General features: G+C 59.8%; 2 protein-coding genes across 8 annotated transcripts; one reads left to right on the forward strand and one right to left on the reverse strand.

Moving 5' to 3' along the window:
• Positions 1-4,464: 4,464 nt before the first annotated feature.
• CD1H11orf68 (chromosome D1 C11orf68 homolog) lies at positions 4,465-6,718 on the reverse strand. Of its 6 annotated transcripts, none has more exons than XM_042959264.1 (2): positions 6,555-6,718; positions 4,465-5,863 (listed from the first exon to the last, which is right to left on the reverse strand). In XM_042959264.1, the coding sequence occupies exons 1-2, from the start codon at positions 6,686-6,688 to the stop codon at positions 5,104-5,106; spliced, it is 894 nt and encodes a 297-aa protein (XP_042815198.1). In that variant the 5' UTR covers positions 6,689-6,718; the 3' UTR covers positions 4,465-5,103. The 6 variants fall into 6 exon arrangements, with proteins under 6 accessions (XP_042815198.1, XP_042815199.1, XP_042815200.1 ...); XM_042959265.1 differs by having other exon boundaries at positions 4,465-5,860; positions 6,555-6,716; XM_042959266.1 differs by having other exon boundaries at positions 4,465-6,264; positions 6,555-6,597.
• Positions 6,719-6,884: 166 nt separating this feature from the next.
• Positions 6,885-9,232, forward strand: DRAP1 (DR1 associated protein 1). Of its 2 annotated transcripts, none has more exons than XM_042959275.1 (7): positions 6,885-7,174; positions 7,420-7,492; positions 7,604-7,697; positions 7,987-8,106; positions 8,206-8,320; positions 8,535-8,623; positions 8,997-9,232. In XM_042959275.1, exons 1-7 carry the CDS (start codon positions 7,133-7,135, stop codon positions 9,100-9,102), a joined length of 639 nt encoding a protein of 212 aa, XP_042815209.1. In that variant the 5' UTR covers positions 6,885-7,132; the 3' UTR covers positions 9,103-9,232. The 2 variants fall into 2 exon arrangements, with proteins under 2 accessions (XP_042815209.1, XP_042815210.1); XM_042959276.1 differs by having other exon boundaries at positions 6,886-7,174; positions 8,227-8,320.
• The last annotated feature ends 5,439 nt before the right edge of the window (positions 9,233-14,671 follow it).

Raw genomic sequence — 14,671 nt, forward strand, 5'->3', positions numbered from 1 at the left:
CAGCCTCTCTCCTGAGGTTTCTTGGAGCAGCTCCCGCTCTCTGTAGCCCGAAGCCCAGGGCAGGTAGGGCTCGTCACCCAGTTCTGGAGCCCTCCTTACCCTCCCAGACCTGAGGCTTACCCCCACCCCTGGGCTCTTGGGTGCCAGTTCCTGCTCTGGGCCAGGACGGGGATGAAACGCTCATCCTGGGATAAAAGGCTGGCGGGCCTGGGCTGGGCCAGTAAGCCACCCCACCCTCGCTGGGAGGTCCTCTGGGCACCCATGTAAACTGAGTCATGGGGGGCAAGGGGGTGACTCATGTAGCCTGTGAGTGGGAGCCAGATAGGGCAGAGCTTGCCTGCGGAGGGCCGCTGGCCATGCCTCATAACGTCACAACTTTCAAGGTCCCTCCAACACCGGCAGGACCCCAGCGTGCCTCGCCGAGGGACAGGGTCTGGAGGCTGGAGTCCCAGTGAGCACGCCCGTGTGTTCCTGTGCCTGTGTGTTCCTGTTTGAATGTGTGGCGTCGGGGAGTGAGGCTGGCAGACCGGAAACAGAGGCTGTGACTCGGGAGGAAAGGATTGGGGTTTGGAAAGGAGTCAAAGCCCTAGAGAGGACAATTTTGGCGGGAATGCTTCTCTGCCCTCTTCTGGCCTCTGGGGGTTTGGCTGATTTTTTTTTTTTTTTTATTCTTGGGGGACTAGCTTTCTCTTTTTAGCCTGGGAGGAGCTAGGGCCCAGTGGGTAACATGTCTGTCCCGGGAGCCAGAGCTGCTCAGGGACGAGGGACACAGCTCCCTGCCACAGGGGTGTGTACAAGCACTTTGGGGAGTTGTGGAGGCTGCCAGAGCGTTTCTAGCCTTGACTGTGGCCGAGTGACTTTACCTCTTTTGGCTGCAGTTTCCTCCTCAGTAAAACAGGGGCTGCGAGGACCAAAAAGCTAATGCATGCAAACTGCTTGGAGCAGTGCCTGGTACAGAGCAGGTCTTTGTGCCCCTTTGCTCTTACTATCTGAGCCTCGGTGGCCTCATCTAAGAAATGGGTGAGGGGAGGGGGCCAGAGGCATCCCTTGTCTGGCCATTGCTTTGGTTCTAGTCTCTGAGATCATTCCCACTGCCTGACTCTGTCCGTCTTTCCAGCCTGGGGGGTTTCATGATCTGCTGGGAAGCCAATAATCAAGGGAAAATGGGTTCAGTGGGTTTCTGGGCCGGGTGCCCTCAGGTTACCCCTCGGTGTCTGGGGGATGCGCGTCAGAGAAGTGGGGAGTTTCCCTCCCAGGATGAATCAGCTGTGTCCCTGCCAGGGCCCCTCCCAGAGGGCGGGAGAGGGGTGCAGTTGCCCTGCTGGGAAAATCCCCAAAACCTCGCCAAAGCCCTGGCTGAAACTTTCTCCCAACTCAGCCATTTCCTGTCTTCCCTGGTTTAGCCCCTAGCCCCGGCTGAAATCAGGGGTCCGGTAGATATTCTCTCCGTTCCCTGGCCAATCCCTCTCGAGCCTCCTCCCTGAGGTTTGGGGTTCACGGGACATGTGAATGGGAGGTGGGGAGGGGGAGTCTCCTTGCCCTCTTCTGTCATCCTTCCCATGGTTTTGTAAAAGAGAGCTGAGCACGGAGGCTTGTCCAAATTTACTCAGCCTGACCCACCCTGGGCCCGGGCTGCTTCCTTACCCCAAACAGGGCAGAATCCCCTGTCAGCCTGAGGGGGTGGGCCTCGGGGAGCCCCCGGCCTGGTAGGGAAGCAGTCCTTACCACAGGCCTGGGAGATCCTTCCTGCCCAAGTAGGCTTAGTCACTGTACTCTCTGGGCCTCAGTTTCTCTGCCAGTAAAATGGGAATCTTAGTCTTGGCCCAGTCTCTCTCTCCAGCAGTTGTGAGGCCCCGACTTGTGTGCTTTACAAATCAGAACCTAAGTCCTTGCTGGGACTTGTAGCCCCCCACCACATCAGCACTTTCTATCGTGGGGGCCCAGCAATGCATCAGGTGCTCTGGAGTTGCACGACCTGGGTTCAAATCTTGGCTCTGACACTTATGGCTTTGCAACCTGGAACCAATTACTGAACGTCTCTGGGTCTCAGTTTCCTCTTCTGAAAAATGGCAATAATGATAGAGCCAGGTGAGACTTCGATGAGACGGCGTATGGAAACACTCAGCATGGTGCCTGGCTCTCATGATGAACAGAATGAAGAAACAGGCCCAGAGACAGAGAGTGACTTCATTCAATCGCTCGTTTATTCAATAACATTTATTTGGCACTTGTGCTAGGCCAGGTCCTATGCTGGACACTGAAGATACCCTGCGGGATCAAGTGTGGCCACTGTCCTTGAGGGGCCCCAGACATACAGATGAGAGGTGGGTGGGTGTGACGGGAGCCTGTGGTGCCGATGAATGGGGAAGAAGAAATCCAAGAGGATGAGCTGGGAGGTCTGAGGTGCGTTCAGCCAGGAAAGCAGGTGAAGTTCAGGCACACCAAATGCAGGTGACAGCGTGAGCAAGGCACAAAAATGGGAAAGGCCAGCATGGATGCAAGAAAACAACAGACAGCTCAGATTTCTGGAACAAGAAGGGTGAAGCAGAGAGTGGATAAAAGGACTCCAGAGGAACCGACAGGGGCCGCATTTGCTTTGAAATTTGGATTCGGATTTTAGTTAATTTACGGAGAGGTTGCTCTGCCCAAGCACAGTGTTAGGCTCTTGGGACAGGGCTGAGACTTAGACACTGTTTCTGCTTTCACTAAGCCCCACACTCTAGGCTTGTGGGAGACAGACATCAAGCAATTACATAAATAACCTCTCAACCCTTGCTGAACGACAGGTGTTCAAGCAGAAGGAACGGCCTGAGGCCCAGGGCTGCATGCCAGGCGGTGAAGGACGTGCCAGTTGGCTCCAGTAGGGTAAGCACAGGCAGGAAGGGGCACCTGAGGGAAGCTGGGGCTTGGCAGGGGTCTAGGTCACGGGCGCCTCAGGAGAGCGGACTCTATATTGCAGGCCAGGGGGAACCATGGAAGGACTTTGAGTAAGGGAGGGGCTTGGGCAGCTCTGCAGGGCTCTGTAGGGGGGTAGCGGGGGTCACTGGGAGGGAGTGGAACAGAGGAGGCAAGCTGCAGTGGTGTGTGGGAGAGTGGGGGGAGGGAGGGAGAGAGAGGGAGAGAGAGGGAGAGGGAGAGGGAGAGAGGGAGAGAGAGAGAGAGAGAGAGAGAGAGAGAGAGAGAGAGAGAGAGAGACAGGGCGAAGGCAGGGCCAGGAGGCTGGAGGAGAGGGGAGGAGCGTATGAAATGCTTAGTTAGGAAAAGAGAATCAGGTGCTGCAGATACCAGTCGGGCATCTTTGTGAGACCCACGAGCGCCTGGCCGGGATCCCTGCAAGCCTCGGCCCAATTTGGTCAAGTGCAAAGCACCGCTTGTCTGAGGGGGGCAGGGCAGTGGGCTCTAAATCGGAGACCACCCAGCTCTGGGACTTCCCAGGGCTGGGGCTGAGGGGGGGGGGACTCAACCCTGGGGAAACTTGGGGTGAAGAGGAAGCTGGGGAGGGGGCTGAGCCAGCATCTCATGACTCACCACTTCCACCCCGTCAGCCCAGTGGCATCTCCGCTCCCCTGCTCCAAATTCCAATTTGGTGAGGCTGCCGAAGGCTTGAGTCAGCTCCGGCACGGCACGAGAGCAGCATCCCAAGGGGCCCCTTGCCAGAAACCTTGGCTTCCAACCGAGGCCGGGGCCAGGCTCCCAGGCTCCGGGAGCCTCGGCCGAGCGGGGCGGCCCGGCAAGATCATGAGAGTGAACGTGCCTCGTGGGTTGTGAAGAGCTCGCTGTGGCCGAGGCCCTGGACAAGGAGGAGGCGGAGGCCAGGGCGCAAGTCCGACTCTGCTCGACTCACCACATGACCCCGAGAAAACCCCTTTTCCCTCTTGGCCTCAGTTTCCTTGACCACACAAGGGGACCAACATTTCCTTCTCAACGGGCTGTGAGAATTGTACAATGCACGTGGAAGTGCTCTGCAAACTGCCCAGTGGCCCAGGACACTCAGGGCGGGAGAAGGGAGTACAAATGGGGAAGCTTCCACAGCTTACAGCTGTGCAGGTCGTTCGCTGCTCAAGGATGTTCAACCGAGGCTGCTGAAATCTAGCCCACTGTCTGCTCCCGAGACCATATGCCCTAACCTACAATTGCCAGGACCAAGAGGATACTTTTCTCTAACTGGCACAAATACACCCTGTGGGCTAGTAGCAGTCCCTCAGACTTGGCTGGGTCAAGCCCTTAGCTTTATGGGAAACCACCAAGAAACCGATTCTGACCCTTGGGACGGAGGAGAAGCAGGACTGGCTTTGCAGAGGCTCTCAGAGAGGTTCCCGGCCTTGGCAGTGAGGTGAATCTTATCACTGGGGGCAGTTAGGGGTGCCCAGTTAGGGCAGGGAGGCAATCTCTCCTGGCCTGCCTCTCTCCAGCAACCAAAGCAGGGAAACAACCAACAGAGCATTTTAAAAAACACTCAAGACACAGACCCAAACTGGGTTTTATTGAAATGCCAGGAGCAGGCACATGTCAAGGTAGCCAAGGAAGAAAGGAAGGTGGTGCAGGCTGCAGGAGATGGCAGGGAGGGGCCGGCCCCGTGTCCATGGCCCTGGCATCCCCTCTCTCTGCAAAGGGCTGAGTGGATACAGTCACCCTCTCCCCGCAACAAAATAGCATGCTCAGGCCTGCAGGGCCTTTGCCCCCTGGACTGCAAAGGCTCCAAGAGGGACCGGAAGCGCTAATTTTTCTCTCTTGTCAGGGAGGAGGAGGACAGAATGCAGGAGGAGACGGAGGTACAGCTGGACATGACGGTGGCCAAGGAAGGCTCTCCTCCTGGAAATCTGTACCCAGCCTGCAGTTCTGTATGACAGAGGGGGGGGCAGCAGTGAACAGAGAGGCTGAGGGTCTGGCCCTCAGGGAGCCAGAGCCTCCAGCTGGTGGGGACTCGAATCAGCCCTGAACAGAGGGCAAGTGTTCAAAGGGTTCGAAGATGCAGGCAGTTCCCGGTTGACCTAGTCCTCAGAGCTGGGGGGCTCAAACTCTTTGGGACAGAGAGGAGGAAGACGGGAGGATCCATCCCGAGCGTGGGAGGGGGCAGAAGGTGGCCGTCCCCACTTGGCCACACTAGGTCAGTTCCACATTGTTGGCGCGGTCCAGCACACGGGAGCCGCGGGCACTGCCCCCCAGCTGGAAACGACTCTCATAGAGAGTGGGGCACAGGTGCCAACGGTTGGCCCGATAGATGCCCAGGTAGGTGTAGACGTCAGGCTTGTAGGTGAGCAGGCACTTAATGCCCGCTGCGCGGATGGCCGCGTCCGCCTCCAGTACACCCAAGCGGTCCGTGAAGTCATCCGTGTAAACACAGATGACCTGGCGCCCACCCTCCCTGGCCCGTGGGCTCACCTTGGCCACCTGAAGCCGGCCCTCGACCACAGCCCGAGCAATGCCAGCCCAGGCATGGTCCAGCTTGAAGCCAGGTGCCAGGTGTATCAGCCACTTGCCAGAGAGCACATGATGGGTGATGGCCAGCTGGCGCAGGGTACTCGGTGTGACGGGCCGCCCGCTGGTCTGCAGAACCTCCCAGGCTGCCTGCAGGCCCTGCACATCGCCCGAGTTGGGGACGTAGCCCTGCCCGTATGCTGCAATCCAGCCCACGGGCTCGGAGTTGGGTGAGCCAGGGTCCCCGTAGCGAGTAACTTGGGATGGTGGGTACTTGGCCAGCCAGGCATCCAGCTCAGCGGCAGGTGTGGTGCGGGCATCAAACACCAGCCAGGGGTCCATGTCGGCTGCCATGGCCTCTGCGGCCAGGTGCTCGGCGGTGAAGCCATCCTCACGGCCGCCTGGAGAGTCTTCCTCCTCCATTTCTTCACCAGGCTCCATCCTGCTGTGAAGGAACCCAGTTAGGGCAGGTCCAGGACAGATCTACAACTTGCCGGACCCTAGCAGGTGCAGCCAATGAGCTAAAACTCTGTGGCCTTGGGCAAGACCTAATGTCCTCAGTTGCCTCATCGTTACAGTGGACAATAACCGTTCCGGTCTCCTAGAGCTGTTGAGAAAGTAAACACCTGAGGCGGAATCAGCGCTGCAAAAAGGTTGTTGCTAATATCGTTACCACTCTCCCCGACTTACAGCTCAGAAAACTGGAGCTCAGAGAGAAGTGACTTACCCAAGGTCACACCTGCCGTGAGTGTCAGGGCCGAAACGTGAATTCAGGTGTGGGAGCAATCAGCCCGGCTACACCACCGGGTCCTGCCAGTAACCGGTAGGAATCCCGAGCACTGGGATCTAACGGAGGGCAGCAAAGAAGCGCGCGTTCACGCAGCATGAGGCAGGCCCAGTAGGGCCAGACCTCTCAGGCGGGCACCGTCGGGCCCACTTGAAGACGAGCACAGTGATGCTCAGAAAGGGCAGTGACCGGTCCAAGGCCAACGGGGCGGTGGCCGGACAGGAACGCAGGCTTGTTAGGGGCCTACGAGAGGGCCAGCCTCCGGCCCGCCGCGCCCGCCGCCATTAGCGCCCACAGCCCGAGCCGCGCCCCCGCCCAGCCCTGCCCCCTCCCGCAGCCCCGCCGTCACCTCCGGCCTTCGCCGCGCTCGGCGCCGCTCCAGCCCCGCGCCCGGCTCCGCTCCTGCCGGGGCTCCGCGCCGCTGCCGCTGCCGCTGCCGCCGCCGCCGCGCCCCGCCCCCGCCACGGCTGCCGCCGCCGCCATCTTAGCGCCCGCCGCCTCAACAACAACTTTATAGACAAGCGCAGCACGGGGCGGGGCCACCGGGCCGGTCGGCCGCGCCGCGGGGCGGGGCCCGAGAGGGGAGGGGTTGACCCCGGGGGCGGGGCCGTCGGGGAACCCGGGGCGGGGCGGGGCTTCGGGGGCGGGGCGGGGCTAACGTTCGCTCTCCCAGGCTTGGGGGCGGGCGGGAGTGGCGGTCGGGTCCGGGATCGACGCACTCCGCCGGGGAGGCTCCAAAGGGAGGGCACTCGGGTCCTGCGAGCGGCGTCCTGAACGGCGGCGCTAGGACCCCGTGGGGAGCGGCGGGGGCGGAGCAGGCGGCACCAGGACCCGGGGGAACCGCGGCAGGCGGGCGGCGAGCAGGCCCGGGGGCCGGGAAGCTGCGGGCGGCGGCGCTGGGCCCGGCGCGGCGAGAGAGGCCCTGAGATGCCGAGCAAGAAGAAGAAGTATAACGCGCGGTTCCCGCCGGTGAGCACGTGGCCGGGCCCGGGAGGAGCGGTCCCGGCTCTCGGGAGGCTCCGGCCCAAATCCGGCCGTGGGGGCGGGCGCATCGCGGTGTTCGGGGGCACGGACGCCCCGCCCCCTTCCGTGCCCTCCTCGCGTCGGTGCCCCCCGCCCCCTTTCTCCCGGGATACCCTCTCTCGTTCCCCCCCACCCAGCACCCCTTTCTGGGACGGAGGCGACGGGGTCCGAGCTTTGTGCTCCCTCCCCAGGCGCGGATCAAGAAGATCATGCAAACTGACGAAGAGATTGGGAAGGTGGCGGCGGCTGTGCCTGTCATCATCTGTATCCTGTCGGGGCCTGGCCAGGCTGAGGGACGTGGGGTAGGGAGGGAGCCCGGGGTCGTCTTATTTAAGCAAGGGATCCCCCACCCGTGTTCTCCTTGACGCTTCTCAGCCCGGGCGCTTGAGCTCTTCCTGGAGTCGCTGTTGAAGAAGGCCTGCCAGGTGACCCAGTCCCGAAACGCCAAGACCATGACCACATCCCACCTGTGAGTGGTCTGGGAGCTGGGAGGGCCCAGTGGGAGTTCACACACTCAGGGGAGGTGGGAGGCTGCTGGGAGACCAGCAAAGCCTCAAGCACTGGTGTGTTTGAACTGGGGTGGGGGGGTTGGGGGGTGGGGGGGAAGGGATTGGGTGGTCTACCAAGATCGGGAAGTTTAGGTAGTGGAGATGGGGTGGAGGTTTTCCAGGTTTATTCTCCTGACATACAGAGACCCTTACTGAGGGACCAGACATCTGGGCCCTACCTGAATGCCATGTTCCCCCCACCTCTTTCAGGAAGCAGTGCATTGAGCTGGAGCAGCAGTTTGACTTCTTGAAGGACCTGGTGGCCTCTGTGCCTGACATGCAGGGAGACGGGGAAGACAACCACATGGATGGGGACAAGGGTGCCCGCAGGTGGGGAGCCGGGGCCAGGTGTCCAGGCAGGGAAGGCCAAGGCCACCAGGGTTGGGGGTGGTTGGGGGGTGGTCAGGGAGTGGTGAGGCCTCTGGGCAGATGGACTGTGCCTTCCCGAAGGGGCCGGAAGCCAGGCAGCGGTGGCCGGAAGAATGGTGGGATGGGAAGCAAAGGCAAGGACAAGAAGCTGTCGGGGACGGACTCGGAGCAGGAGGTGAGTGAGGCCCCCAGCCCTCTGCCCTACCCCGTGGTGGGAGAGAGCAGTCTTGCATCAGCCTGAGCTGGCTGGACTCCTGGGCCCATCCTCACCTGTGGTTTTTCTGTAAACTGGGGCTCTAGGGGTCAGTCTGCTGTCCCTGCCACTCCCAGGCTCTCCGGCAATGGCCTCATGCTTTTCTTGTCCCCTCTGAACCCTGTCTTGCTCCTAGGATGAGTCTGACGACACCGACACTGACGGGGAAGAGGAGACGTCACAGGCTCCACCACAGGCCAGCCACCCCCCTGCCCACTTTCAGAGGTGAGCCGCTCAGTGGCACCAGAGGGGGCTGACAGATTCCTCCAGGCTGACTTTGGCCTTCCTGTCCTCCGTGGCCACTTGGTTTTGTTGGCTGTGGCAGATTTGGGGGATGGGAAGGGAGGAACCAAGGAGGGCTTAAAGGCAGGAGACTGCTCTCAGAAGGTCCCTGCCCCCACCCACACCCCGCCGTGGTGAATGGGGCTTGAACTGGTGCTGTGTGACCTGCTCTGGGCCCTTCTCTTCTCTGAGCTCGGCTGCCTGTTGGTACAGGGAGCCGTGGGCTCCATGCTCACTGGGATAGGGTAGGGCTCAGTGGGCAGAAATGGGCCCTGGAGAGCGGCCTGATCTTTCTCTCCTGCTTTCTGCCCTGCAGCCCCCCGACACCCTTCATGCCCTTCACCTCGAGTCTGCCTCTGCCCCCGGCCCCCCCGGGCCCCTCAGCACCTGACGCAGAGGATGAAGAAGACTATGACTCCTAGCGCCCTCTGCCCCCCAGGCCACACCCCCTTTTAGCTGGTTTTAGTTGCTCTGGGGGGAGGAGAGAAGGTAGAGCTGTTCTTAAATTTATTAAACAATTAATAATAAAAGGGAACACCAGTGTCTGTCCCAGCCTATGTCCAGGGCGTTGTGGCCACCTTCCCATCCACCCACCTGCATTCCCCATGCTGAGCTGAGGCCAGAAGCAGTGGTGGGCAGGGTAGCAGAGTGAAGGGAGGGGCCAGAGGCCACGATTCTGCCAGGGTAGGAGCTGGGGTGCTGACAGAAGGAAGGCGGGCAGAGTGGTGGTGTAGGGCCTAAGCCAGAGGTGCTGCTTATGCTGGGGGACGACCTGTTTCGTTTTGCTTTACGACCCCGGAAAGGTGCCTGTCTTTCTTTGAGTGGCCTCTTCGTGTCTCTCTGATGGAGGCTATTCTGCCCTCCCTGGGCTGCTGCAAAGGGACAGATTGGACAAGTAATGGGAAGAGGCCTTGCACGCTGTAGAAATCTGCGTCTGGTGCCACGAAGGGTATGTGGGAAGGAGCTGAGGGAGCAGAGGTAGGTGGGACTGTCGAGGGCCCCAAAGATCGGCTTTCGAGCAGGAACAGTGACACAGCTGGGCAGTCCACCCCCATTTCTGAGCAGACCTTGGAACTGCGGGGTCCACGAGGCAGATGTGCGCCTTCAGGGAGCAGGGGCTCAGGGAGGCTGAGCAGGAGACGTGGAGGACGGTGGGCAGACTTGAGGGGCATGTTATCAGACTCAAGCGTGCTGAGAACTGACTAGAAGTGGGGCTGAAAGGGAGGGAACTTTATGGATTCCCCGGTTTCTGTCTGCAGTGACTTGGTCAAGGCCCCCCCCACTCCCAGCTGGAGGACAGAGAGAGCAAGATTAGGTGTTAGGCTGTGACGAGTTTGGGGTGCCTGTGAAGCTGCTGGGGAGAAGGCACTGGAACGTAGGGGCCTGGAGACAGATGTGCAAGCTTAGAGAGCAGATGACCTCGCCTCAGGGAGAGAGGGTGGAGCCCGGACAGGCCACCAAAGGAGACTGAAGAGCAGCCGCCCCCAGGGCCCCCAGGAGCCACTGGCAGTGCCCACGCAAGCGTGTCTGGGAGGAGGGAGAGGTCAGCGGTCCCAACACCTTGCAGGCTTTAGGGAAGGCTTGCTGGTCGTTGACAGGCTGGGAGCTGGAGGTGAGAAGCCGAGGTGAGGAGAAGTGATGCTCGGGGCTGAGAAGCGGAGATGAGAGCTGTGGCTCGGAACGAGGGCAGAGGGGACAGTTTTGGGTTTTGTGTCCTAAGGTAGCAGAAATGTCAGCTATAGCGAGGAAGGGGACCGGGGATGGGAGGGGCGGATGCGGTGAGGTCAGGTCGCCTGAGGCCGACCCCAGCCTGACCAGGGGGAGGTGCAAGGTGACGAGGGGGTTTGGCAGGGGCATTGAGGTATTCGGTTTTTATCTGACAGGGTCTGGCTTCTCTGGGGAAGAGGAGGCCAGGTGACAGGCGTGGATGGGCCTGGAGCCTAGGAGCAGCTGGGTCCTGTCTGCTTCTCCTCTGCTCCCCCTCTGGTTATAGCGTCCCTGCTATCTTGTGGGGACAACCCCAACCTGTAGTACGCGCAGCTGTCCCCACTCCCTGATGTCAACGGGTGGGGACATCACACTACACACTGTGGCCACAGTGCGTGGTGCGGGCCAATCAACACACCTGAGCCCTTGGGACTTTAGGTGGGACCGTCGGGGAAGGGGATTCACAAGATCGCTAGCTTTCCCGTGGCACTGGAGGCAGGAAGGAACCCACTCGGGAGCCTTGGAGAGGATGATGGTGGCCACACCGGGGTAGCAAAGCTGGCAGAATGTAGGCCGGATGCTGCTAGAAGCCTTTTCCCACCCCGAGGAGCGCTCCTGGCTGAGGATGAGGTCAGCGCAGCAGATCCAGGAGGCTCAGAGATACTGACGTCTGATGACACCTGGACCCAGTCTTGCCTGAACCCTGTATACCTTGGACTTCTGAGTCACGTGAGCCAATAAACATTTTCCCTCTCGAAGCCGGTTGGCTTTCTGTCACTCGTAACTGAAAGAACTCTGGCTGACGGGGACCATGAATGGAAGGCGGTTCCCAAAGGCCCAGGAACGGGAGCACCTCTCCCCAGCAGTGATTTGGGCCCATCCGGGGAAGGTGGCCACCGGGGGTCCGCTGAGCTGAGGGCGTGCCAAGCAGGTGTGATGAGTCGGGGTGGGAGAGGAAGAGACCCTTGGAGCCTGTTGCTGGGCTCTGTCCAGAGGTGAGGTTCTGAACTGAGAGGGTTCGCAGCGACCAGGCTGGGGAGGATTGGGAGAGGCAAGGAGGCCAGGGTGCTGGGAGCAGCCTCCAGGCAAAAGGCTGGAGGAGGCGCAGGTGAGGTAAGATGCCAGGAGCCGCTGGCCTGCGCCTCTGCTTTCCAGGCCTGCTTTTTTAGCCTGGGCAGTGGGCTGATGGGCATAACCTCTGGAACCAGGCCCTGGGTTCAAATCCTGACCTCTCCATTTATTAGCTTTGAGCAAATCCTATAGCATGTATGTGTCTCAGTCTTCTCAGCTGTAAAATGGGGCTAGCGATTACCTATGTCAGTTATGTGTGCTGTAACATACGTACTAATTACTGGTGAGGACAAAGGGCCGATGTAACAAACTCGAAATACCCGTGACTTTGAAGGTCACTGTGGAAAGGGCAAGCTCATAGACCACGGAGGGGTTTTGGGGCCAGGGCTGGAAGTGGCCCCGTTGGCTCTTCACCTCCCGTAGCTGTCACAAGGCCCCACCTGAGGGAGGCTAGGTGGCCAGACCGACCTCACAGGCCTCTGGGAAGGGCCTGACCCAGTCCTTACCAAGTGTTAGGAATGTAGCCTCCTGAGTGAGGGCAGGGACCGCGGGGAGACAGCACCTCTGGCTGGGCCTGGGCTCTGGGTGCATCCTGGGAATGGGAAGGGTGGCTGGGCCCGGCAGGTGCCACTGGGCACCAGGAGCCGCAGCTTTCAGCATTCCATCTGCAGAGCCCTGTCCGGGCCCATTGATTTTCTCCCTTTGTTCTCTGTTTTCACGGGGGAGCCTTGAGCTTGGGGCCAAGTCCTATCCGAATGCCTCGGTCCAGACTTGGCTGCGCCCTGGGGTGTAAGTGTGACCAGTGTGTGAAATGACCAGCAGCTTCTAGGCACCGAGGCCGCCCAGGGCTACCATCCTCGGGCGAAAGGTGTGGACCCAGCCCTCCCTGCTGAGTGGAGAGTCTCCCGCCACCGCGCCCCTGGGGATTCAGGCAGCAAACGTTCCTCGAGCACCCAGCATCCTCACTCAGCAGGGAGAGGAGGTACCACAGTCCCCCTCCCGGAGCCTGAAACAGCGTGCTCGCACCGAGTGCTGGGGAGGAGGTCACGGCCCCAGAGCTCACGCTGCTGGTGGGAATGTCAGAGGGTGCAGCCGCCTTCGAAAATGGTTTGGCACCTTCTCCTGGAGTCTGTTGACCCACACGTCCCCCCCACCCCCCCACCCCGCCCCGGTCCGATTCCATTTCTAGGCATGTGGCCACTGACACCCACCTGTTCATAGCCCCCAGCCAGAACCAACCAGAATGCCCAGCGACAAGAGCACGAATAAATAAATGATAGAATATCGTACAATAGAACAGCACTAGAAAAGGACTGACAGCTGTTAGACGCAACATCACGGTGGATCTTGTAGACGTTATATTGAGCAAAAGAAGCCAAACGCAAGACTACACCCTGCAGTACGCATTGATCGAAGTCACTCAGATGAAGTTCAGGAACAGACAGGGGAAGTCAGTATAACGGTACCTCAGGAGGTGGGGGTTGGCCGGGAGGGGGTGCAAAGGAACCCCCTGGAAATGTTTTACCACTTGAACTGGGTGGGGGTAGTATATAAAAATACGTGAAAGCTGCACATTTAAGATGTGCATTTTTATGATAGGCTTCTAAAAATTTTACCTATCTACTGAGCACCTGTTGCACGCTAGGCGTTATTATAGGGGGTGACGATTATGCGTGTTCTCCGCGTTTATTTTCTTTTTTTTTTTTTTTTTAATTTTTTTAACGTTTATTTTTTTTGAGACAGAAACAGAGCATGAACGGGGGAGGGGCAGAGAGAGGGAGACACAGAATCAGAAGCAGGCTCCAGGCTCTGAGCCATCAGCCCAGAGCCCGACGCGGGGCTCGAACTCACGGGCCGTGAGATCGTGACCTGAGCTGAAGTCGGACGCTCAACCGACTGAGCCACCCGGGCGCCCCATCTCCGCGTTTATTTCTGATGGGGAGAGAGAGACAATAAGGCAGATGAGCGGTATGTCAGATGGTAACGCGTGCCCTGGGGAAAATAAAGCATAATAAGGGAGCGGTAGGGAGTCCTGGGGCAGGCAGGGTGGCCCCAGCCATCCCCAACAGGGCTCAGGGGGAGACAATGATAAGGGGAGATTGGAGTAGAAAACCCCGCTCGGTGAGGAGTTATCTGAGGAGGGGGCTCCAGGCAAAGGGACAGGAAAAGCAAAGTCCTGGAGGACTGCGATTTGATTCTGTCCGGTTTCCCCTGGGCTCCCCAGCTCCCACTACCTCGGCCACCGCCCAGGAGCCTTACTTAGCCACTAGCCCTGTACTTGGCCTGCCTTGGCTGGGGCGTGTTTCTGTGGCCGCCTCTCAGGGCCTCGGGAGCTTCCTGAGGGGAAGAGGGTAGTGCCGTGGGCTCCTATCCACACCTGCCCTGGGTGCTACTTGACCTGGAGGCTCCAGGGTGAGGGAGGGACAGCTGAGGGATGGGGGTGAGCTTGCCCACCATCCACTGGCCTGGAGATCTGAGATCAGACGCACCGTGTGACCTGTGTGACGACCTCTTGACCTCCATCAAATGGGGCTGTTGACACCACCCCTTGTGACAGGAGGCCAAGCATGTTGCAGCCTGTCACTGTGATACGAGTCCCCGATTATCTCAGCCTGTCTCTAGGAGAAGTGTCCTCATCACCCCCACTTCACAGATGAGGAGACTGAGGCTCGCTCGCGAAGTGAGCTGAGCAGCCTAAGTTTGCTCTTCGGTTCGGAGGTGGGTTGGGGGCTTGTATACAGGCCTGGGCGGGGTCCTGGGGACCGTGTGTGGGGAAATGGAGTTAATGGCCTCCTCCTCTCACCCAAGCGCCGTCCCTTGTCAGGTGCGATAGGTTTGTCTCCAGGGCACGGACAGAACCGCGTTCCCGCTGTTCCAGGCCATGGGCACTGTGGCAGGGGAATGACACGGAACACCCAGATCTCTGCAGGGGGCCTGGTCCCTCCTCTCCTTGGGCAGAGCCTTTGTGAGAATGGCCGGTGGCTCTGGACGCCCTCGGGGGACTCCTCGTAGCTGGGGAGCGGGGTAGGCGATGGGGGACCCTCACCTCCTTTCATCAGAGTGAACTGCATTCTGAAATCACATCCTTCCTGTTGTGTGTGTGTGTGTGTGTGTGTGTGTGTGTGTGTGTGTGTTCAAATGTCACTTTAAGAAAAATGGCCTAAGGACAAAGATCTCTGCCCCCCCCCCACCCGTGGCAATCAGAGAGCTGCA

The sequence above is a fragment of the Panthera tigris genome, chromosome D1 (assembly GCF_018350195.1).
Source record: "Panthera tigris isolate Pti1 chromosome D1, P.tigris_Pti1_mat1.1, whole genome shotgun sequence".
NCBI classification, from domain to species: domain Eukaryota; kingdom Metazoa; phylum Chordata; class Mammalia; order Carnivora; family Felidae; genus Panthera; species Panthera tigris.